Source organism: Saccopteryx bilineata, chromosome 7 (genome assembly GCF_036850765.1).
Source record: "Saccopteryx bilineata isolate mSacBil1 chromosome 7, mSacBil1_pri_phased_curated, whole genome shotgun sequence".
NCBI classification, from domain to species: domain Eukaryota; kingdom Metazoa; phylum Chordata; class Mammalia; order Chiroptera; family Emballonuridae; genus Saccopteryx; species Saccopteryx bilineata.
The window spans coordinates 54,064,190-54,089,238 of NC_089496.1; the positions used below are offsets into that span (position 1 = coordinate 54,064,190).

At 52.3% G+C, this 25,049-nt stretch overlaps 1 protein-coding gene across 1 annotated transcript in view; it reads left to right on the forward strand.

Annotated features, from left to right (window-relative positions):
• Positions 1-25,049, forward strand: part of VOPP1 (VOPP1 WW domain binding protein) — a 47,636-nt gene that overhangs the window by 14,125 nt on the left and 8,462 nt on the right. The window contains exon 2 of the mRNA XM_066239440.1: positions 18,315-18,373. Coding sequence (XP_066095537.1) covers positions 18,315-18,373 — 59 coding nt within the window. The remainder of the gene's footprint in view (positions 1-18,314; positions 18,374-25,049) is intronic.

Here is a 25,049-nt window from a genome sequence, read left to right on the forward strand (position 1 = left end):
TCACCTTGGGAGAGGCCTGAGTCTCTTTGTCTTTCCTCCTCTGCCGCAGAGAGGGGACAGAGTGTGACTTGGCGGGGAGTCAGCCTTAGGTGGGGGCGTGGGCGTACCACCGGCCTTAGGTGGGGGCGTGGGCGTACCACCGGCCTTAGGTGGGGGCGTGGGCTACTACCGGCCTTAGGTGGGGGCGTGGGCTACTACCGGCCTTAGGTGGGGGCGTGGGCGTACCACCGGCCTTAGGTGGGGGCGTGGGCTACTACCGGCCTTAGGTGGGGGCGTGGGCTACTACCGGCCTTAGGTGGGGGCGTGGGCGTACCACCAGAACCCCCCCACCGCTCACCAGAGCTGTGCCATCCTCACAGCCCACCCCGGGCCGACATTCAGCTCAGCGGGACCTCGAGGTGCCTGGCCCGCTGCCGCTTGGCGGCCAGCGCACTGTGGGTCAGTAGAGCAGCGGCTCCGCTCTCAGTCTGCTCGCAGGCGGAGTCATCTCGCTCTTGCTGGTTCATTCAGCCGCAAGCCAAAGGCTGCGCATCGCCCCACGTGCCCGAGGCGTGCTGGGGAGACTGCCCAGTGCCCCCTGTGCCCGAGGTGTGCTGGGGAGACTGCCCAGTGCCCCCTGTGCCCGAGCTGGGCCGGGGAGACTGCCCAGTGCCCCATGTGCCCGAGGCGTGCCGGGGAGACTGCCCAGTGCCCCCTGTGCCCGAGGTGTGCCGGGGAGACTGCCCATCGCCCCCTGTGCCCGAGCTGGGCCGGGGAGACTGCCCAGTGCCCCATGTGCCCGAGGCGTGCCGGGGAGACTGCCCAGTGCCCCCTGTGCCCGAGGTGTGCCGGGGAGACTGCCCATTGCCACATGTGCCCGAGGCGTGCCGGGGAGACTGCCCAGTGCCCTCTGTGCCCGAGGCGTGCCGGGAGACTGCCCATTGCCACATGTGCCCGAGGCGTGCCGGGGAGACTGCCCATTGCCACATGTGCCCGAGCTGGGCCGGGGAGACTGCCCAGTGCCCTCTGTGCCCGAGGCGTGCCGGGGAGACTGCCCATTGCCACATGTGCCCGAGCTGGGCTGGGGAGACTGCCCAGTGCCCTCTGTGCCTGAGGCGTGCCGGGAGGCTGCCCATCAGCCTCAGGATGGAGACCGTGGTCCTCACCACGTGGCCTGTGGAGGCCTCGTGCACCATGAGCCCTCCTGGCTCCCGCTGCTGTCTCTTCCCTCTGCCTTTCAGAGCTGGGGGCCTCTCTTCAGGTAATTTTGTGGTTGATTTGTTTTTGGCACAGTCTGTTTGTAATCAGCTTTTAATTTGGGAATAGCTGGAGATGTACAGAAAAGCTGCGAAGCTCATACAGAACTCCTCTAGACCTCTTACTCAGTTTGCACGAGTTTAACATCGTACATTGCGAGGCTACATTTGCTAAACAAAGAAATCTACGTGGACACGATACTATTAAATAAACTTCAGGCTTTATTGGAATTTCACCAGTTTTCCTACTCCTCCCCCCCCCCCCCCCCCAGGATCCAATCCTGGATACCATATTGAATTCATGCTTACTTAAGTTTGGTGAAAACTTCCTGCTTCTTGTCACCATTTCCCCCTTTTATAAAAAGTGTCCTCTTTGTACAATCACTCGCAACGTTGTGAATTCCCTCAGAAAAAAAGATATATTCATTTGTGAGCTAATTTTTAAACATAGAAGCCTTACCACCACCTCCCCCCTCCCCTATGACAGATCTGTTAGCTTAGCCGGCATTTGACTCAAAACAGACACAGGTGGAGGGTTTCTCAGGAGTCTGCAAACAGAACAGGTGGTCATCGGGCACAGCATCTCCACCCCTCAGCTCAGCCGGATGTGGAACCAGGGTGGGGCTCCCAGATGCAGTCTTGCCTGTTTTCTTTTCCTAGTCACACCAGGGCGTGATCCTACCCATGCTTGTCTCCGGCGTGAGTTCAGTTACGCCAGAAAGGGGGAGCAGGAAAGAAGAAATTCTCCCTCCTCAGCCAGGGTACCTTTGTGTGTGCCCCAGCCTGGCAGGTGTTGGCTGGGTTCTATTTCTGTTGGTGGTGGGACCCCAGGAGAGGCAGCCCGGGTTCATCCTTGAGGACAATGAATGACAGAACCGAGCTGATGTGGATGTCTGTCCTGACTGCTTGGGCTGTCTCACCAGGCCTCATCCCCGACACATGGTTATTCCTCTTCTGCTCACGGGTGGGCTGCGGGCAAGCCAGACTCTTCCGGAAACCGTTCTGGGCCAGCCGAACTCGAGGATGCACTGGGGATTCATTCATTCTCTGAGCTAAATGGAAACGTGTTGCCTTGACAGGGAATGTAGCCAACATTTATATTGTTATTTTCGTGAGAAAAGGGTCCTAAATGCTAACGCAGCCATTTAGACACAGACTTTGGAAGTAGGATCTGTTTCTAAGTTGGGAGGCTGTCTGTGTTCTTTAGTGTTCTTTTTAGTAGCCACTCCATCAGATGGATATGTGTGTGTCCAATTTTATGATATCTCTATCTATCTAAATAAAACATCTACCACTTGTTGACCCCAAGAAGAATATAGCTGCCAAAAAGGATGCCTTGTGGTTAACTGGACTTAAATTCAGAACCAGAGTGTAGCAGCCATTGCTTGCAGAAGTCCTTCACACTCACTGGTGACATTTCATGGAAAAGCCAGAGGTGGGGCTGCCAGGCCTCCTGCTCTGTGCTCCTGCCCTCGGCATCAACCCTGATAAGAGAGCTCCTGGGATCGAAATTCGACCAATAAGACTAATAACACTTTCCCCGGCTGGTCAGAGCTGTGCAGCTATATCCTCATTGGCATTTTCACGGACTAATCAGAGCGGCTTTATTCTGACCAATCAGGATGGTACTATTTGGACCAATCATATTGTGAGGTCCTCATTTGCATAGAAGTGGACCAATCAGGGGATGGGGGTGTGGGCACACCTTTCTATATAAGCCAGCCTCACCTCTGTCCCAAGAGGGTGCACTTTCAGTTGCTCGGGTTGGCTGCATTTCCTCAACTGGAGCTGCAAGACTTGAGCGGAGCTGAAATGTTAGGAGCTGTTGCACAGTTGAGCTGTTTTTACTGACTATGGTCTCTCCCCTCACTGCAGCCCACATTGGAGACTTCTCTTGGGGTTGAGTTGATGACAGTGACCTTCTGTTGACACCTCATGGTTTTGTATAGTTGTTTCGATAGTTGGTTTAGCAACCATTTATTGAGCCCACCTACAACCATTGTTGTCCCAGGGCCATGGCTGGAAGGAGGAATACCCCGGAACCTCTGTCCTCAGGACCTCTCGGCTGTTAGGGAAGAACACGGACTCCATCCAAGGCAGGGCCTGTGTGGGCTCTGGCTCTTGCTCTTGCTCCTGGAAGACCTGATTATCCCAGCCTGTGTTTCTCTTCCTTGGGGCCTCCCATTTGGCCATTTCACAGCTCATTAGTTTTGCTTTAAGGATGGGGTGGTGGGGGTGGGGTGGGGGGTGAGAAGGATAGGGAGACATTGAATTCATTGTTAGAAGCTTTGTTGTAAAGGGACAAATACCAAGGGACATGACATTCTTAAACTATCTGAGGATTTCACCTATGTTGACCTTGCTACCTATTTTCATGGATAATGGATTTGATAGTTTTAATTTTTTTTCAAAAATATGGATACATGTATATGGTTTAAAAAAAAGGTATAACACAGAATGTGAGGGCCTCTCTCCTCTCATGACCTCCCAACCTTAGATTCTTTCTGCGGAAGGAGCTACTGCTAAGCTTCTTTTGTAGTCCTCTGCATTTTTAAAAGATTGATACACTCAGATACTTTGTTAAAATGTATGCAGATGGGATCATATTAAACACAATGTTCCGCATCTTTTTTTCTTCTTTATTTGGTAAGAGCTCTTTCTTGGAGGTGTTTCCATATCGGCATGCACACACCCACTGCATTCCCTTTAGAATCACAGAGTGTTCTCGTGCGTGAGTGATCGTGATTCACGACTCAGCTCTGTTTTGATGGACATTTGGTTAGTTTCTTGCTTTTTGCTGTTAAAGCAGCATGCCCCGTGAAACTCTTGGGCAAGTGTGTGCCTTCCGCTCTTTTGCGAGTTTGCCTTGACAGATTGTTATGTTTGCCGTTCAACCATGAAAGGTCACCGTTCACTGTGACTCTCCGCTGGGCGGTAGACTTGTGCGGCTTTGGATTGCAGGCTCTGGATCGCAAGGCTTTGGACTGTACATGCTTCACTGTGTGTGGCTTGGGCGCAGCTTGCTAGGAAAGGCTCATATTCTGATTCTGAGAAGATTTGTGAGCATTAAGTTAGAAAACATCCCAAACATATTGTTCCTTGCAGGCTGTTGAACTTACTCTTTGCATGTTTGTATTGCTTTGGGAGCCGGAAGGACCGTGGCTAAATGTTTGCTTGGGCTTGGAGACAGACTGAGGGCTTAGCGTGGTTAGGGATGACAGTTCCACAGGGCAGCTCACGTAAGGGACAGCAATCCGTGAAGGGTGCCTGCGCGTCTGCTTGGTGGTAGCAGACTTGGCAACATTTCACGTCCTGGGAACACCTTTACGGTGACGTGGGCCAGGAGACGTGATCTCTAGTGTGGGTGAGCAGGAAAAGGTCTCCACCACATCTGCTGGTGCAGAGAGATGTCCTGCAGCCCAGAGTCCTGAGGGCAGCGTTGGTGGGACTGAGCCAGGCTGGCGTCGTAGCTTTGACTCTGACTGTGTGAGGGTCCCTGCTTGGGGCTGCACTTTCCCCAGTGGGGTTCTCTTGGTCTCCCCATTGGCTGGTGGAGAGGAGCTAAGAGTGACAAGAAGGATATGGGGAAATGAAGATGTGGGCAGCTAGGAGCCCTGATTGTCCCCAACCCCATCCAGCGCCCGGCGGAGCACTCAGCACTTAGGACTTACTCACTCAGTGGGTTTGGGGCGGATACACTTTCGTGGGTGGTTTGAGAGTAAGATTTTTTTTGTTTAAATGGTTTGGAGTCCTTGAAGTGGGAGGAGGTGGGAGCTGTTGGGAGGTGATAGTTTCTTAATGGCCTGGAAATAGGGAGGGGGGCGGTCTTCTTGTTTGTGCGTTTACACACGTTAGCTCATTAGCTCGTTGAATCATTATAATACCCGCAGTGAGGAGGGTGTTACAGCTGCTTTCAGTGGATGAGGACCTGAGCAGAGTTGGTCGTTGAAATGGGGTATCGGTATGTTTATTTATTTATTTATATGAATACAGGGGCATCTGAGGAAAATGCAGGAGAGGATGAAAAAAAACCTGGGCTCTGGGTGGCAGGGGCAGGGACACTGTCACCGAGTTGGCCTCCAGTCGGAGTGAGGCGGCAGGTGGCCCTGGCTTCCCCCACGCCGTGGTCCGCCTGGGTGACTGAGAATTGTCGCCTGCTCACAGGTGACTGTCACAGGCTCGCCCGCCCGTGCACTTGCCAAGACTGGAGGGGTTAGAAAAGAGTGCGAGGACTGAAGCTCCGAGCGCCCACCGGCGGGATTTAGACCCTTGAACTCGATCAGGTACGTATTTCTAGCGTTCTTGTTCTCTGGCTTGCGTGTCCTTTTTTGCTTTGCGGCCACATCTTTCATTCCTTTCCTCGTCCCCTGTCCCCTTAAAAAAAAAAAAAAATCAAAGCAGAAATGATCTCCATTCGGTTTTAAAAAGCGGGACCCAGGGGACAGCTCGTAGAAGCGAGAGTTGACGGAGTGGGAGGCAGAGAGAGAAAACGTTTCCTGTGGGTCTTTCCTGGAGCCACGCAGGGTCCGCCTCCCGGGTGAGGGGGCGGCTGGGATGGTGATGGTACCACGCTGTCCCTGGCGAGTCAGTGTCGTGTGCCCGTAAGACGGGGGGTAAAGCAGCTCTCTTGGACCGTGTGCCCAGACCCCGATGTTGGCATGTTTCTAGTCATTCTTGAAACACACACGTGTTAAGTGCTCTATGCACAAGGTGCAGTGTGGTAGCATTGGGGACCCAAATGTGAGTTAGGCTGCTCTGCCCCTGCCGTCCTGGTTAGGAGAGTCAGGGAGGGGAGTGGCGGTGAACACCCAGCCCTGAGCCCCCTGTAATGACAGAGGGGTCCGGGACACAAATGGGAGGGTCACGCTGTGTCAGGAGTGGACAGCCGAGTCCTCCTTGGCAGACTCAGATCTGGGAAGAAATTCGTATTTTGAGACTTGAAGGCTGAGGCCCAGTCTGGCGGTGACTGGGGGACGATAGGGGTGTGTGCACAGGTAAATCAAAGCCTCGGGGAACAACAGCACAGGACTTTTGGGGGACAAAGAAAGGCCCGGAGGTACTTGGCATCAGGTGAGAGGCAAGTCACGTTGTCTTTTGAACGTGGGTGACTTCAGCGTTTGTTCAGTCTTCCGTGGTGTTTTACTCAGATCTCCGCTGTCTTCAATCTGTTGTACCCCTTGGAGTTAGAATCTCAACTTCCAGAAATTTTTATTGGCTCACTCGGCATGTATTCCTTTTAAAATAGATCTCCTGGAGGCGGGGGTAGTGGGCTGCCTTAGGCAGGAAACCCTCTGTGTTTCTGGCATTTTTGCGCCTGAAGCCACGGTCCTTCTCCACCTCCCTGGGTACTTCTGCCCACAGAAGGTGAGACGTTGGTACCGTATTTCCTCCTGAGTCTCACGGTTACGTTCTGGGTCTGCTGGCTGAGAGTGAGGCCCAGCTGGAAGGGAGGGAGGGGGTGTTTGAAGGGAAGATCTGTCCTCCTGTTCGGGGAGCAGGGGAGATGTGCAATGGGGCTGGACGCAGCCCACCGTTCCCTCCTCTCAGTGTCCCCTTGTGCCTCCCCCTTCCCGTGCCAGCGTCACCGCGAGGTGCCCGGGTCGCAGACCCTGTGTTGGCCGGGCTCATCTGGTGACCCTGGTCAACGCGCTGCGCTGGCACTCTGAGCGGTGACCCCAGAGAGCGCATCTGAGGGTTTGGTCTCTGGTCCGTGCTTTTGTTGGACGTGGGCCGGTCACCGAGGTGGTTTATATTATCGGGAGCCAGCAAGACACAGCAGCACAGCTGTTTTCCTCTGTTGTCGCTGCTCTCAGACCCTGCTGGTGAAATCCCGCCAGCCGTCAGTGTCCCAACGAGCAATGGCCTGTGGCATTCGGAACATTTGTCCCACAAACCTTTCTGGCTGCGGCCCAGGCATTCATTTCGCGTTGCTCTGTGGCCTGAGGCTGCAGCTCTGAGTATTTTTAGCAGCCAGGAACAGCTCCTCTGACAGAGAAAGGGGTGGGTGTCCTGCTTTGCCCGCTGAGTGGGTTCCGGGCTCCTTGGATGCGTGATGCTCCCTGAGGGGTTACCCATCCTGAGCAGGGGTCACAGTCTTCTTGGCAGAACTGCTAAGCGCCCTCATTCTTTGATTTTGTTCCTGGGGAACCCGTTAAAGGTACTGCTAAGGGTTGAGGGACGCTGTAAGGTAGCATTCCTGATAATGCATAAAAGGTTATTTGGGGGGCTGGAGGAGGGGTCTTCCGTGGGGTTTCAGGCATCAGTTTCAATTTCTTCTGCACTGTGAGAGGTGTGATGGACATTCCAAAGAAAACGGGGGTTATGGAGTAGGGTGGCTTATGTTGTCTGTCCCATGCTTTTTCCTGTGAATATATCTTTATTTTTACAGTGTTAAAATAAGACATACATAATGGGTCTTAAATGATTACATCAAGTGAGCATTTTTTTATGATGTCACCCTCTTTATGAATACAGCTTTAATTGCTGACTGGGTAGGTGTGTCTCTTTCAGTATATCCTTCCTTGTATGTTATTTTTCACACACTGGCTCAGCTGTTACTTTTTATTTGAATCCTACTTGGGTGACGTTCACTTCTGTTAACCAATTGTATTTCCTCAATTTAAGTATCTCCTCGTGGTCACTTCCCATTTCTTGATTGGACCATAAATGATCTATCTGCTTTTAAAAGTAAAAGTTGATAGAAATTTAAAAACAAAATGTTACGAGTTCCATGTAGGAAACTTGGAGACTGATGACCAAAATGTGCGATGAAAAAAATACATCTCTGCCTGACCTGTGGTGGCGCAGTGGATAAAGTGTCGACCTGGAAATGCTGAGGTTGCCGGTTCAAAACCCTGGGCTTGCCTGGTCAAGGCACATATGGGAGTTGATACTTCCAGCTCCTCCCCCCTTCTCTCTCTCTGTCTCTCTCTCCTCTCTGTCTCTCTCTCTCCCTCTCTCCTCTCTAAAAATGAATAAATAAATTAAAAAAAATAAAAAAAAATACATCTCTGTCATCAAAAAGGCAGTTGACTGTCAGTATTCTGATACCTCTCTCCCCACACTGTTTTCTCTCTCCCGTGATGGAAAACGTACTGTCCCGGTGACACGATTTCATTGGCTTTATTTTTCTTAGCACAATGTTCTCATGTTGTTACACGTTTCTTTACAATCCGATAGGCTGTGGTTACTCATACGTACTTTGCATGTATTATTAATTTGGTAACCAAACCTGTATTTTGAAAATTTTGGTTATTTCCAAGTTACTATTTCTTAATCACCCTTATTCACAATTGTTACGTTATGTGCTGCGGATAAGTGTGATAACCCTGTTTAGGTTCTGTTATGTGCATTTTCAAGGCTTTTTGATCCGTATTGAAACATTCTCTTCCTGAGACGTTAGTTTATATTCAACACACACAAGTGTGATGCCTCTTCCCTCCTGCCCTCGTCACCAGTGGGCGCTAGAGTTTTGATAGACAAAACCAACCATTTTAATTTACATTTATTTGATGACTAATGGACTTTATCTTTGAAAATGGGTTTAGTGACCTTTTGTGTTTTTTCTTTAATGAATTCTTACTATTTTGTTTTTTTTTCTCCCCCTATGGGAGCTTTTCATCTTTTTCTTAGGAAATTATGTAAGCTCCATAGTCTTTAAACATATTAGCCTTATTACATTTCAGTACTTTACTGTTTGCCTTTTAAAATTTTTGTGTGTGTGTGTGTGTGACTGATTTAATTTTCATGTTCCTGGAAAGGAGGGCTTTTATCCCCTTGAATTAGGGGGCTTGAGAGGATCCCCTTCTTTACCGTTCTTTTTTTTTTTTAATTTTTATTTCTTTATTTATTTTTTACAGAGACAGAGAGTGAGTCAGAGAGAGGGATAGACAAGGGACAGACAGACAGGAACAGAGAGAGATGAGAAGCATCAATCATTAGTTTTTCGTTGCGCGTTGCGACACCTTAGTTGTTCATTGATTGCTTTCTTATCTGTGCCTTGACCGCGGGCCTTCAGCAGACCGAGTAACCCCTTGCTGGAGCCAGCGACCTTGGTGGGCTTTTCCTCAAACCAGATGAGCCCGCACTCAAGCTGGCGACCTCTGGGTCTCGAACCCGGGTCCTCTGCATCCCAGTCCGACCGTGAGATCTATCCACTGTGCCACCGCCTGGTCAGGCTCTTGACTGTTCTTTTGCTAAAGACTGAAGCAGATAAGGCAGACGGAGGGACTGGACTCGGAGTGAGTAATGAGAGTTCCTGGGATTTTCCCGGGGACACACGGCTGGAGCTAATTATGCCTGGTAGCCCCCCCCCCCCCCCCCCCCCCCCCCGTCCCCAGGACCTTCAGGATGTGAGCAGATGGTGCCATCTCCCTGATAGTTGTTTGCTGGCTCTTTATGCATCGCTGATGTGGTTTTTCGTCTGTAAGACACCAGAGGACCTTTCATTTTTGTTTTTTTTTAAAAAGAGTTTCTCTGCTTTCTTTCCCTTTGATAACTGATGCTTGTGAGACACCTCCTCCTTTCGTTTCTGAAAAAAATCAAGGTTCCTTGGAGATGAGGTCTTCCTGAAAAACAGGATGTCCGTATGCCCAAGGATCAAGGAATTGGCAGTCAGGGAATTGATTAAAATTCCAACACGGCGTACTCATTCCTGTTACTGGGAGTTCAGAGACCGTGAGATCATTAGCTGTCACTCCTCCGTCTATTGTTGCCATGACTGGGACGAGATGGCTGCCCGTCCGTGGCCTCTGTCCCTGGTCCTGAGTGTCTCACCTGCCGATATCCAGGAGGCTGCCTCCGTTCAGGGCCCGTGTGGAGCACGAACTCTACCTACCTGGGCAGGAACTGGAGGCGCCCAGAACCTCACGGCATGTGTGTGTGTCAGGTTCAGCTCGGATGAACGTGGAAGCAGCAGGCGGGTGCAGTGGGGCCTGGCCTGTGGTGGTGCAGTGGGGTAAAAGTGCTGGCCTAGAACGCTGAGGTCGCTGGTTCAATGCTCCAGGCTTGCCTGGTCAAGGCACATATGGGAGCTGATGCTTCCTGCTCCTCCCCCTTTCTCTCTCCCTCTCTCTCTTCTCTCCAGAATGAATAAAGAGGGGCCTGGCCTGTGGTGGTGCAGTGGGATAAAAGTGCTGGCCTGGAACGCTGAGGTCGCTGGTTCAATGCTCCAGGCTTGCCTGGTCAAGGCACATATGGGAGCTGATGCTTCCTGCTCCTCCCCCTTTCTCTCTCCCTCTCTCTCTTCTCTCCAGAATGAATAAAGAAAGTTAAAAGAAAATAACCTTAAAAAAAAAAAAAAGAGGCAGTGGGCTGACCCTCGCGGAGTCTTCCGACCTTTCTGAGGTGAATTTTGGACTCACTGGTTCTGGACAGACCGGTTGATGGTGGTCCCCACAACAAAGAAAATGAGGGTCCTTACTTTCCAGGTGTTGCTGGAATGAGCTCTGTCAGGGGAGCATGGCTTTGGCCTGGGGCTCTTCTTTTTCAAGATCCCACTTCACTCCCCTTGCACAAAAGAAGGGGTGGACTCAAAACAAAATCCCTTGTGTTTCAAATCCCTGAGACCCGAGCTCTTCTCCCTCCGTGTGTCCCAAAGTCACAGGCAGGTGACTCAAGTTTTCTCTAAGTTGTGCAGGCCTGTGAGACGTCGGTCCTCGGGGCAGCCGTGTGGCCACGCCTCTGGAGAACATAGATTCTAAACATCAAACCCCTCACACTTATTTGTGTGGCCGTTTTCCAAAATCTCCCTAAAAAGAGCAAACCCATCTCCAAAAAAAAACATTTTAAAAAGTGAATAAGAAAAAAAAAAATCAACGTCAGGGTTTAATGTCCACCCCTCCAAGTTGCTCTGCCCGCTGTACAAAGATTACATTGCCCACCTGCTGAAAAAGAAAATGGATTTGTTAGGAGAGGTCAGGTTGGGGGCTGCCTATTACTCCCCCAAACATCCTTAGTAATGGGGTGCTGTCCAAGGTTCTGGACGGACAGCAGCCCCTCAATAATAATTGTGGTGCAGCTATTCTTTAAACTTGGAACAGAGAAAAGAGGTACCATTTTATCGAACAGTGGCATCCCGCATCTTCCCGTATTAAGCATGGATAGATGTTGGATAATTTACGTCAACATGAGGCTTACTATTGCGGATTAGCAAGGATTTGTTTCTTTGGGGCTTAGTTGGATCCTGGCTAAGTGTGGATAACTATATTTAGGAAGGCTTCTCTACGTTGATACACATCCTAGTCTTTGAATAATAAACCGCCAGGATTCTTCCCTGAGTTACCAGCATCTGACAAGCCTCTGTGGTGTAAATGTTAGATTGATTCTCTCAGCTGAATTGTTCCTGACAGTAGACAATCCCGCCACTCTGCTTTGTTAAGAGTTTATAAATTGTAGGTTTCTATTCTTTATGATCGCTTCAAGAAATAGATGGCTCTGTTTATTATAGCTTCCATGAAATGCATGGGGGGAATATTACATTGTGAGCTCACTGAGAGGCTGCTATTCACCCAGAACCTTGGACAGCACCCCCATTACTAAGGATGCTTAGCGGGGGAAACAGGCAGCCACTGACCTGACCTCTCCTAACAAACCCATTTTCTTTTTCAGCAGATGGGCACTTAAGAAACCACGGTAGTAATCTTTGTGCAGAGGGTAGAGCTACTTTTAGGAGTGGGCATAGAACCCTGAAATTTATATTTTTAATGTTTATTTTATTGAGTTTACAGGGAAGGAGAAAAGGCAGAGAGCAGGAGAGAGACAGGAACCTGTATGTGGCCTGACTGGGGATTGAACCTGCAACCTCTGTGCTTTGAGATGATGCTCTAACCAACAGAGCTATCCGGCCAAGGCTGATTTTTTTCTTATTCACTTTTTACACACACACACGCATACACACACATATTTTGGAGATAGGGTTGTTCTTTTTAGGGAGAGTTTAGAGAACTACCACATGAATAAATATAAGGTATTACAGATTTGGAAACTTTGTTTTCAAGAGGCTGGGCAACATTGCTTCTGCTTAGAGAACAAAGGATCACAGGAATACGAGCCTCGGAAGTCATTCGTCCCGGAGATGGGGATTCCTCTGATGGATCCGAGGCAAATAAATTGGAAAAACGTTTCTGGAAGGGATTCCCCATTCTGGATGCCATTAAGAACATGCATGACTCACGGGAAGGGGTCAAAATAATCTCCCTTAGCAGGAGTTTGGCAGAAGGCGATTGTAACCCTCATGCATGACTTTGACTCCAGTGGGGGTATTAACTGCAGATGTGGTGGAGACAGGAGAGAGCACTGGAGTTAGAAGTGGAGCCTGAGGGTGGGGTCGAATTGCTGCAGTCTCGTGGTAACCCTTGCATGGAGGAGGAGTTGCGTGCTGGGCTAAGCGAGTGAAGAGACTTCTTGGTGTGGACTCTGCCCGTGAAGAGACTGTGCAAGTTACGGAAACGCCAGAGAAGGATTTAGGCTCGTTCATAAAGGCAGTTGCTAAAGCAGCATCAGTGTTTGAGAAGAATGACTCTCATTTTGAAAGAAGTTGCGTTGGGGGTGGGTCAGTGCCGGCTGACAGTCGTGCAAGCTCCAGAGAAGACTCTGTCGATGCGGCAAACTTTGTTGTCGTCTGATTTTAAGAAATGGCCGCAGTCACCCCCACCTTCAGCAACCACCACCCGGATCAGTCGGCAGCCACCAGCACTGAGGCTAGACCCTCTTCTGGCAACAAGAGGAGGGCGTGCTGAAGGCTCAGACGGTGGTGAGCCTCAATTTATTTTTAGCAATAAGGTTTGTTTGTTTTTTTAAATTATGATATGTACCTATTTTCTAGACATCGTGTTCTCACACACTGAATAGCCGACAGGATAGTGTAAACGTAACTTTTATGTGCAGTACAAAATAAAAAAGTTCGCATCGCTTGCTCTGCTGTGATACTCATTGTATTTCTGTGGTCTGGAACTAAGCCTGCCCTGTCTCCGAGGTCTGCCCGGACGGTCGTGCATATTCACGACGTTAGAGTCCTTAACGGTCTGCATCTCTAATCGGTAAGATTATAACGCAGCTGGAAAACCTCCCTTGCCCAGCGATGTCACTATGGGAACATCATAACACAACGCACGACTCAGGTCTGTAGTGATGCTAGTGTCAACACACTCACTGCCCTGCCAGTCATGTGAAAAGTAGCTCACATATAATGATGTGCAGCACGAAATACCTGACAATGGTCTTCAATGACTGGGGTTTGCTTTCTGTACTTACTAGCCTTTCTTGTTATTTTAGAGTCTGCCCGGCTTATTAAAAAAACCACTGTGAAAATAGTACCCCAGCAGCAGCGACGTGCATCTCGTCTTTCCTGGGTCTCTTGATTGTATCATTTTCTCCTCTGCTGGTTTAACCTTGCGGCGTTGTATGGCTTTCGTGTAGCCTAAGTGTGCAAGGTTGATAAAGTCCACCGTCACGGACAGCAGTGGTTTTCGACCACCGGTCTGCAGACCGGGGCTGAGCCGGGAAAGAGTCACCCACCCTGATGTCGGACGAAAGGCGCTGTTTCACGGACCGACATGAAATTTCCGGGGGACCGGCCCCGGTGCGTAGACCGGGGGTTGAATGTCCCAGGTCTTGACCCTCACCCGCCGCTCTCTCTGTGAGCCTGGAGGTCGTGCAGTCCTCTGGGCGCCCTGCAGGGTGAGGGCCCTGTGCAGGTGGACCCTTGGTCTTCTTTCATGCCCTGTTGTTACTGCACCTTTTCTTAGATGCACTAATACTTGCCATTGTGTGATAACCACCACTGTATTCAGCAGTCACATGCCGTGCAGGCTGGCATTCTGGGAGCCGTGGGCTGCACCGTGCAGCCCCGGTGTGCGGAAGGCTAGACCATCTAGGCTTGTGTAAGTGCCCCGTGGTGTTCACACAACGGTGAAATTGCCGGACGATGCATTTCTCAGAACGTGTCCCCATTGTAAGTGGGGTGACTGCGGTGCTTTTCCAGCCGGCAGGGCACCTGGGAAGTTGTTTCCTACTGGGTCCGCGTCTCACTCTTGTTGGCGGCTTAGTGCGGACGCGCTGTGTTTACTCAACGCCACTGTGCGGACGCGCTGTTGTTTACTCAGCCAGCCTGCTAGGAGTGGGCGTTTCCGGCACAGCCGGGATTTTGCTATTAGAAAGAGAACGGTGATTAAAGGGAAACGCATTACTAGTTTTCCAGTAATTGCCAGATTTCCTTCTCGAAGGCCAATAGTGGGAGTGCCTGGGAGAGCTGTGCTGTTGGAACAATCCAGTGTTTTTATTACCCTGGTGTAGTGCCGGGGCTCATCCACTGTAGACCACACACACCACACCCCCATGTTCATGTTCACACGCACCCCCTGCCTGGGCAGCCGGGTGTGGAAGAGTCCAAGCTGGGGAGACCTCCCCAGAGTCAATCAACAGTGGAGCCGTGAGCAGGTGTTTGATGTCTCCGTCTGGCCCTCTTCTGCCATCCTGTAGGGCAGGCTGAACACTTGGGGGCACTTGGGGGGTAGGTGTCAATCTATAGTCAGAGGACATGGTGGGGAGTTGGGGGTTCGGTGCCATCCTGTAGGCAGAGGACTTGGGGGCACTTGGGGGGTAGGTGTCAATCTATAGTCAGAGGACATGGTGGGGAGTTGGGGGGTCAGTGTCATCCTGTAGGCAGAGGACTTGGGGGCATTTGGGGGGTAGGTGTCAATCTATAGTCAGAGGACATGGTGGGGAGTTGGGGGGTCAGTGTCATCCTGTAGGCAGAGGCCTTGGGGGCACTTGGGGGGTAGGTGTCAATCTATAGTCAGAGGACATGGTGGAGAGTTGGAAGGTGAATGTCATCCTGTAAGCAGAGGATTTGGGGGGAGTTTGGGGGTAGGTAGTGTCCTCAGGGCAATGTTGGTTTGTCTCAGAGGAACAACCCCTGGGTTGTTGATTTTGTTGCCATGAAGAAACTGTGACTCTGAACGAGACGCTCATTTGGGGCCCCAGCATTTTTTTTTAATCTATAAAATAGTATTCCTGATAGTCACTAACCAAAAAGGAATCCTCACAGGCAATGTGTAAATGGTATTTTCGTTGTTACCTTAAGAGTTAGGAGGTGGGGTGCAGAGGGTGGGGTCTCCAGTGAAGGGTTGCTTTCACTTGGGGGCCTCTTTAAATAAAGGGAACTCTCAGGGTGGGCGGCTGCGGGCAGGGCAGGGCGGCGTTCACTTCCTGTGCCACCGAGCGCCACTGGCCGCACCGGGGATGGTGGGACCGAGTCTCGGTTGGGGTGGAAAGGGCTTTCGGACCTGCGCTCTGGTGTTCGCTGGGCGTCGGGGCCTGCGTCCAGGAGGCTGTTTCTTGATTGTGTGGGGCTTGAGATTCAAGGTTCAAGAAAGTGCGCCTGCCTTTGATGGTGACGGAGAGTCAAGGGGGGACATTTAAAAGGCCTCCTTGCCCCCTGGATGGGTAGCTCAGTTGGTTAGAGTGTCTTCCTGATACACCAAGGTTGAGGGTTTGATCCCCGGTCAGGGCACATACAGGAGTCAGCCAAGGAATGCAGAGATAAGTGGGGCGACAAATCTGTGTTTCTCTCGCTCTCTCTTTCTCTCTTTCTGTCCCCCATTCTCTCTCTCTCTCTCTCTCTCTCTCTCTAAAAGTCAGTTTTAAGAAAAACTCTCTTTGAAGAAAGGCCCGGTTTGGCTCAGGGGACTCGGGTGAAATGAATTGTAATTTGGGGCAGAGACCCGAAACTGCTCTTCCTTGACAAAATAAATTGATATCTTCGGCTCCATCCCTTGAACTGGACAGGAGCTAAAGGCGTCTCAATGAAACTCATTTTCCATGAATTAAACTGGGTCACTTTGATCTGCCTGAGTGTGTTGCTGAGTGTCTTAAAGCACACCCCTCCCATAAAAAAATAAAAGTGTTTCTCGCTTTTTTTGGTCCTTTCTTTTTAAAAAAGATTGTATTTATTGATGTTTTAGAGAGAGGAGAGAGTGGGAGGTGGGAGAGGAGCAGGAAGCGTCATCTCATAGCTGCTTCTCGGATGTACCTTGACGGGGGGGGGGGGGGGGGAGCCTGGGATTTCGAACCGGCGACCTCAGCGTTCCAGGTCGACGCTGGTGTCCACTGCGCCACCGCAGGTCAGGCTCTCGCTGTTTCCACAACGCACCTGATTCAGCCAGCGTAGCACATGACAGTGGCACCCACGCCTCCCTGGGCACTCTGCTGTAGGTTTGGTGGGGTCTGTTTCTGAACTTCTCACAGGTGTCAGGCAGCCTGGGACTGGAGGGCATCACCGTCCACCTGCTGGAAAAGCCGAGGAGGGGGCAGCTCCGTTTGGGGGAGGGTGCTGGGGGTGGTCGGTGGTAGGGAGAGGCGGAGGGGGGGGGCTCTTGCGCAAGACACTTAGCCCCTGTCTGGCTCATAGAAAGCTCTGTTATCACCGTGCCTGTCCGTTTCCCTGCTCTGGGGGCTCTGGACTATATTATTTTGCACATGTATATATATAATCACATTAGGTGTCAGCGAACGAGATCACGGAGGTAAGAAGTTGTGAGTTAAAAAGAATTGATAGCACGAGGGGCACCGAATTAAAAACCCTTGTTCAGATCGGTCAGAGCGCTTCTGCTTAGCCCTCCCCGGCCGCAGTGGGTGCGCTTAGCTAGCTGACACTTGTGTGAGGTAAGTCACGCAGGCCACCAGGGTGACCTGATACCTGCTCTGCCCCACCCTCCGGAACGTGGAGTCTGACCTCCTTGGGAAGCACAGGGGGGCTCCTGTCGTCTGTCCTTGTGCCCCCTCCCCCTTTCTCATCCCTGGGAATGAGAGGAGGCAGTGAGCCCTGACTTAGAGTCTGGCAGACGTAGGTCCCCACAGGGCGCGGTGGGGGTGGTTTTGGGGGGGCAGTGTTCATGATTGGATGTTGGCTTTTAGAGCATCCTGAAATACGAAGATGTGGGAGCGTTAGAACTGTGGGAAGTGTCTTTCAAACATGAAACCCGGGGGGTGGGGAGGACGGACATCTGTGTAATGCTGTTTCCGCCGTCCTTCAGGTGTCTGAATCCGCGTCCGTGGGGAAGCCGGGTTGTCTTGAACTTACCTTTTTGATGATGAATTGGTTGCGCTCAGTGCATTTGAGAGATATGAAAGGCTAGAAAAACAACAGGGAAGTAGATGTTTTCCTGTGTTTTAAAATACTTAAAAGGGAGAAGGAGGGTGGATCTCCCTCACTCGCTATCTGCGCTGAATGCCCCGCCTCCCACACCGCCGGCGCCATCCGCTCTCCTCCCTCCTCCCTTTCTGCGAGCTCTTCTCCGCCCCGTGCGCAGTGCTCCCCGCTGACCAGCCATCCGCTCTCCTCCCTCCTCCCTTCCTGCGAGTTCCTCTCCGCCCCGTGCGCAGTGCTCCCCGCTGACCGGCCATCCGCTCTACTGCCTCCTCCCTTCCTGCGAGTTCTTCTCCGCCCCGTGCGCAGTGCTCCCTGCTGACCGGCCATCCGCTCTCCTCCCTCCTCCCTTCCTGCGAGCTCTTCTCCGCCCCGTGCGCAGTGCTCCCTGCTGACCGGCCATCCGCTCTCCTCCCTCCTCCCTTCCTGCGAGCTCTTCTCCGCCCCGTGCGTAGTGCTCCCCGCTGACCGGCCATCCGCTCTCCTCCCTCCTCCCTTCCTGCGAGCTCTTCTCCGCCCCGTGCGCAGTGCTCCCCGCTGACCGGCCATCCGCTCTCCTCCCTCGTCCCTTCCTGCGAGCTCTTCTCCGCCCCGTGCGCAGTGCTCCCCGCTGACCGGCCATCCGCTCTCCTCCCTCCTCCCTTCCTGCGAGCTCTTCTCCGCCCCGTGCGCAGTGCTCCCCGCTGACCGGCCATCCGCTCTCCTCCCTCGTCCCTTCCTGCGAGCTCTTCTCCGCCCCGTGCGCAGTGCTCCCCGCTGACTGGCCATCCGCTCTCCTCCCTCCTCCCTTCCTGCGAGCTCTTCTCCGCCCCGTGCGCAGTGCTCCCCGCTGACCGGCCATCCGCTCTCCTCCCTCGTCCCTTCCTGCGAGCTCTTCTCCGCCCCGTGCGCAGTGCTCCCCGCTGACCGGGCTCTCCCTTGTCTCTTTGCAGTGCGCGGAGGCCAAGAAGCACTGCTGGTATTTTGAAGGACTCTACCCAACATACTACATGTGAGTATCTGCGCTTTTCTGTTGGTTTGCATCTGTGGACACGTCTTCCTTTGGGAATTATAACTGTTCAGCGGGGCGGAGAAAAGCCCTGTCTTTGGGAGGGCTTCCCCCACCCCCGGATTCACCGGCCTCTGCTCGCTCATGGGCAGGTGACCACCCGAAGGACACTCAGCGTGCTGCGGCCAGGCACGTGCGGACAGCGTAAAACGCCGGTGCTGTCTCCCGTGACACGTGCTGCTAGCTCACACGCGATCGGTCAGCGGGGGCGAGAGGTGTGAGCAAGGCCCAGAGTAGTTTGGTTTGTGTGGGTTTTCTTGGGGCCAGGGAGCAAGGGTAGGGGGAGTAACATTTAGAACTTGAGCAGGAAAAACGACTCAGCTCAGCTGCTAGGGGTGTGTGTGTGTGCGCGCGCACGGGCGGTCTCAAAGGTCACCTGGCCCTGGGTCCCCTCCCCAGACAGGGTTTGCTCTGAGGAAAGTCTTCCTGCATCTCTCCCTGCCTGTATGTGTTTTGAATCTCTGCTGGGTTAGTCGCTGGCTGGCCTTGCGCCCCTGCCTAGGTGGCCAGATGAACTTTCCAGGTTAGCAATTGTTATTTTTGATTGTGTTTTGAGGTCCCATAGGTTTTACATTGAATGACCCAAACCAATTCCTCCACCCTCCAAGACGGTTATTTTTAGTACAGAGTTTTGCAAAACATGAGATTTTTTTTTTTTTAGTAGTGCATCTAATATCATAGCAGACACCCTATGCAGTCTAGTAAACAGGGAAATTGGACAGGGGATAGGATAGATATGTAACAGTAGCCAAAAGGGTGATTTCTTAATTGTCCAGCATGTACCTTTTTTTTCCCGATCTTTCTTGGAGAGTTTTTAATCTGGGGGAGACCAGTGTCGGAGCTGGAAGGCCGCCTGGCTGTGAGTGGGGACAGAGCACTGAGAAATGGGCCATTGTCCCTTCTGGGCTTTGTATTGATCAATAAGCAGGAATCCTCAACACCCCACAGAGTGGGAGTCGCTCTCCTTTCTTTTTCGTCCCCAGCTTCTGACTCTTTCATAACCATTTTACTATCCACGTAGGTGATTAATACTTCTCTCACAGTCCGACTTACCTGCAAAATAATTCCAACCGGTATTGGTTAGAAAACAAAAGAACCGTACCCAAAGGATACTTCTTAACGACTTGAGGGGATAACCTTACCATGTAACCAGAAAAGGTTGTTTTCCACGTCAGTTCCCCGATAAAATAATTTCAACGTGACTGACTGCGGAAGGTCTTCCGGAAGTTATCCGAGGGAGTGTGTATCTTCTGTCTCCTGCCTGCTTTCTCTGGCTCTTCTGCCTTCTGTGCCTCTGAGCATGTCATTGCTGTGAATGAGAGCCCAACAGCTCAGGGTGAGAGGTCTACTGTTGCCTCACAGAAACCAGGACACCCCACCACCACCACTATATAGTGAAAAGAAGGTAAAAATTGAGTTAGAACCAAACTTTTCTCAAAAAACAAAAACAACAACAACAAAAAATATATATATATACACACACACACACACACATACACAAGCTGAGAAAACAAATGTAAGCTTGGATGGATTATCTTTGGAAAACAGACATTTTCTGCCTTTCTACTAGACATAGCAAGACATTCCATATTATTTTTCTTTTCTTCCTCAATTTTATGGTTGATTGGTATACGTTCCAACCGTGGGCTCGAAAACAGCTTCCAAGCCAGAGGTATTTAAATTCTTTCTTTGTAAGTGCTTTTGGCCAGGGTCGCGTAGCCCAGAAAACATGCTTAGTCTCTCATTAGGTACTCCGTAACAGCAAAACACCAGATATAATTTCTCCGGCGTGAGCCAGTATGACCCAGCAAAAATGTCACTCCGTATGTCGGCTCCAAGTCCCCCTTCTCCCCACAAGGAGAACAGGTTCTGCTGACGTGTTCGGGGTTCCAGCAGACTCCCAGCAGCGTGGCTCCTGGTGACCAGGGAGCGGGGTGAGTCGTCCGTGAAGGCTGGGCTGGTTCAGACAACCCAGGGAACTCCGGTGACAGCCGGAAACAGGTGCTGGCCTCAAGTGTCAGAGTCAAGGGAGGAAACCCTCGCCCCGGCTCTTTACGATACGTGATGACAAGTCCCTGGACCGTGGCCGGATGGAACCCGGAGGTGAGGGGTTTGTCCGAGGCCAGGGCTGGGGGGCCTGCCACTCGGAGAGTAAACGCACAGAATGACTCCGTCGCCCTGAAAAGGCAAGTCTCCGTCGGAACATTCCAAATTGGCCTTTTCTGGCCGTCATCGATGGTGAGGTTGAAAGCCAGTCACTCCACAGCCCTGGGAGGGCATGAACGGCACCGGGGAGAAAGAGTTCAAGCCGTCAGCCACGGGGTAGCCGTGTGCACGCGTGGGCAGCCCCAGCGGACGGCTCTGTGCCGCCGGCCCGAGTCTCTTCAGTGGGGCAGCCTCGGGAGCGTAATAACATAGCTGGTCGTCCAGGGCCACCACGCGCCAGGCCTTGTAATTAGTTGGCGTCCAATGGCAGGGATCCACCAGTCCTTATCACACATCCTGTCACCAAACCGTAACATCCCAGCAAAGGCATTGAGCCGAAGGTGCAAAGTAAATAAAAAGGCAGAACAAGCCGCAGCAGCAGCACGCCTGGCGAGATGGGGTTAAACACGTGCATCCGAGGGCTCCTGATCCATATTCTGAAACGGGGGCGCAGAGCCTGCCAGAGATGTAGGACACGTAAAACAGGCTGCCCACCGCCTGTGCAAACTGCTCGGCGACAGAACCCGTTGGAGAGCGGCAATCCTGGGGTGGCCGTCGCGGCCGACGAGGCTGGGAGCCCACGAGAGACCAGTGCTGCTGACCGTGGGTTCTGGGGCAGCCCGAGCGCAGGACCCGAGGCTCAGTCCCTCTGGCAGGCCGGCGGGCCCTCGTCACCCGTCTGAATAGAGCCGTCGGCCGGGAAGTGGGGGCGGGGCTGTGTGCCTGGATGCTGATACCACACGTAGCCTGTGTTGGTCTTGAACCTGACATTCCAGTCCTGAAGGCCGTGGGAGAGAAAGAGGGGGTCACTGCATGGGAACCCTGGCTGCAGCCTCTGGTCCAGTGTTGAGAGAGGAGATAGGGAAGGGACAGTGTCCCCAAGAATGTGGCCCACCGTGTCCATGTAACAATGGGGAGTTGGCCCAAAGCTTAGTTTAGACATACGGCTGAACTTCACTAGTGTCATTTGCTGTGCGGATCTAGGAAGAAGGAGGCCATTCAACAGGGCGTTCTGATGCATTCCACCTTGAACAGCGCATCCGAGAGAGGTCGCCCTGCAACAGAGGTCTCTCTGTGTTCTGCAGGTGCTCTGAGACCGTTAGCGCTAGCGTGGGGTCTCCTGAGAGGACAGAGAAGGTAGTGAGACGACATCCACAACTCTCTAATGATGCTGGCCTGCCTTCCGGAAAATCGAGGGTGGGTTAGAAGTGCGTTGGGTCTTCTTAACTAGACACCTGTGATTTGAAAGCGGGAACCCAGTGGCCCTCTGGAGAGCTGGCAGGTGGGGAGGGTGGGACCCCGAAGGTGGCCCTCGATTTATCTATATTCTCTTAAACGACTGAGGAAATCTCAGGACCATCCTGGCCCCGTTTGGCCAGTGAAATAGCGGATAGTGGGAGATGTCAAGCCGTTCGCAGGGGCCTGCTGCTGTCCCCGCATTCTCTTGCACGGCTGGGTCACAGCTTGGGGCCCGCATGGATTGAGCGGAGGTCCAGGGCAGCAGGGTCCTGGGTGTTTTTTTTTTTTTTACGCACTTACTGTAGTTTTGGGTTTGGATGTTAGTACCACTGAAGGAGAGAATGTGGGGGAAACTTCTGACTTCAGCTGCACAGACACTCGAGGGGGGACCCACGCCTGGCCCGGCTCGTGGGAGGGGACACGGGGAAAAGCATTTGCTCAGATGGACAAGGAAGATACGCAGCATGCATCAACAACAGAATTCATGAGCGCACCCAGCAGGGCCAGGCGTTCATCTCCCCAGCGTGTAGTGAGGACCTGTCGCTTGCACAGCACCGCTGGTGGGGCAGGGAGCGGACCTGCGGGGGCCGTGGGAGGTGAAGAAGGGAGACAGGTCCGCCCTGTGGGAGCCCTGAGCCCTGGTTGCCCCCCAGCGGGGTGTGCCCCATGCTGAGAGAGGCCCTTCCCCCCACTGCCGCCCGGCCGTGGCGTGGCTCTGACCGTGTCACTTAAGGCCCTGTTCCCAATGTGCCATTGGAGGGCGAAGCTGCTTTTATCCAGTGCTCATCTTACTCTGGTTGATTGCGTCTCCCTGGGCTCACTGGTCCGCTGTGAATAATTAATGGTGCGAGTGGGCGAAGTGTTGTTCGCAGGTGTCAGAACAAGGCCCCAGGGGCAAGCTTGGCAGAGCCAGTGCCTGGCTGGGCTGGCTGACTGGCCCGCTAGCCCTGGCGAAGCCCAGATCAGTTCCGGGGGCCCTGAGACACAAGGCCCCCTCTGACCCTTAGGAGATGCTGGTACGTCCCTCCCGCCCGGCTCCTCTGGGGTGTGCAGGTGGAAAAGGGCAGAGGCTGGGATACGGCACTTCCTCCATGTGCCCCTCCTCTGAACCCCTGCTGTCCTGCTGGGAGAGGCAGCTGAGCTGCAGCCTTTGGGGACGGGGTGTCTGGTCTGGGGACACACATTCTAGAGAGGATTATCTCTTTTCTTTCTGATACTGAGTGCATCAGTGAGGATTCCTGGTGTATGTCAGAGGCATTTTCTTGTCCTCAGAACAGGAAGCAGGGTGTTGCTGGTAATTGTCCCTTAGGAACTCTCGATGGCTGCTGTGGTCTGGGTGTATGTGTGACCCCCACATTCATGTGTTGAACCCTAACCCCGAAAGGCGATGACGTTAGGGGGAAACGCTCTTAGGAAAGAGGTTCCCTGGCTTCCACCCTGGGGTGCGGGGGGCACAGTGAGAAGACACCAGCGATGAACCAGGCGGAGAGCTCCCACGGGGACGGGACCCTCAGCTTGGACCTCACCGTCTCCGGAACTGGGAGAAATGAACTTGGGTTGTGGATAAATAAGCTACCTGGTCAGTGGTGTTTTGTTCTAGTGGCCGAACGAGCAAAGACCATCCCTAAAATGTCATGTTTCTATATAGATTCTGTAAGTTGGTTTTTCCCAGTCACTACATATTGTAATTATAAATATTCTTGTAGCTCGGTCCACAAAGCCACCTCATTGTTCTTTACAGTGACAGGAGTGTCCCCTGGGGGTTCCATAATTCATTACCCATTCCCCTATAATTGTATATCCAGGTACTGCCTGTTTCTTATTTTGCTTTGATTTTACTATCAAAGGTTCCACAGCCTCTTCCCTCCTAGTCTAAAATTTAAAACACAGTTTTTAAATCAATCTCTTGGCAGAAAGAAGGGATGTGAACAGGCTATTCCTTTAAGAATCCCACTTCCTGTGCCGGGTGAAATGATAACCCGAGGCCTGCTACAATGTCTACTGGTTTGTTTGAATGATATCCATTCAAGTTGGGCAACACCCCTTGAGGGCGGTTTGGTTGGGAGCAGTGTGGGGACAGGTGTTGATGGAGACGCAGAGCCAGGAAGTGTGTTGATTGGCTAGAGCCAGGAAGTGTGTTGATTGGCTAGAGCGTAAGTGGCTGCCCCATTGGAGAAAGCCCTGTTGGCTGTTTGTGATTGGCTGTTCTTCTTATCCCTGGTGTGGGTTTGGCTGGTTTTTATAGGCCATGTAGATACCAGAGCTCCCGAAGGCTGATGGTCCCCTGGCTTGGTTACTTGGACAGATGTTTTGTCTGTCAGTGCAGATCTGCTGATGTGATACCTGCCTGGTATTGCATAGTTTATCACGTGTGGTTCCAAAACATCCTTGACATCGTGACAATTTAGGGTACTGAGTAGAAGTTCATGTTCATGGGCGGGGGGGTGGGGGGGGCAGATGTGGAAACGTTTGTGCACTGTGGACAGTGGGGTGTGTGTGTGTGTGTTGTTGGTGGTGGTGGTTGGGCAGGCCTCTCTCAGTTCCCTGTGAAACAGTAGAGGGCTCAGCAGCAATCCAGTGGGTGCCGGGGGTTTTGAAGAGATAGCAGCGAGCCCTGGGGCCAGGCCTGGCCCGAGGGAACCACCAAGGACAAACAGCCCTGAGGTCAGTTTGTCTGTCTGCGTTCTGGCTGAACTCGGGACTTTCCACCCCGCCCCCACTTCTAACTTTCCATCCTAACTGATATTTTTTTTAGGGAGTTTTCTCCCCCCACCCTACAGAAAACAAGTCCATTAGTCCTAAAATTATCTACAAACTCAATATCTCAAATCTTGAGTTGTATTTTTATTTCTTCCAACTACTTTTTTTTTTCTTTAAGAGGGAAATTGGCAGGAACCTAGATCGCAGTTTAACGTGGAGACACAGTCAGCCTCCCTCTCCTCCTCCCTCCACCTGCTGCCATTTGCACTCAGCTCGCTGGAGGGGAAGCATCTCTGTAAAAACCAGCGGGCGGAACCCACACGCTCCAGCTTCCAGAATGTTCTCTGTTCGCCAGATGACAAGCGGGTGTTGGGGAAGGGACCAGATAGTGAGGGAGGCTGTGATGACCCCTCTGGGGGCTGAGGCAAGGGCCTTTCTCAGCCAGAGTTCTGGGGGAACAACAGCCCCTGAGTGT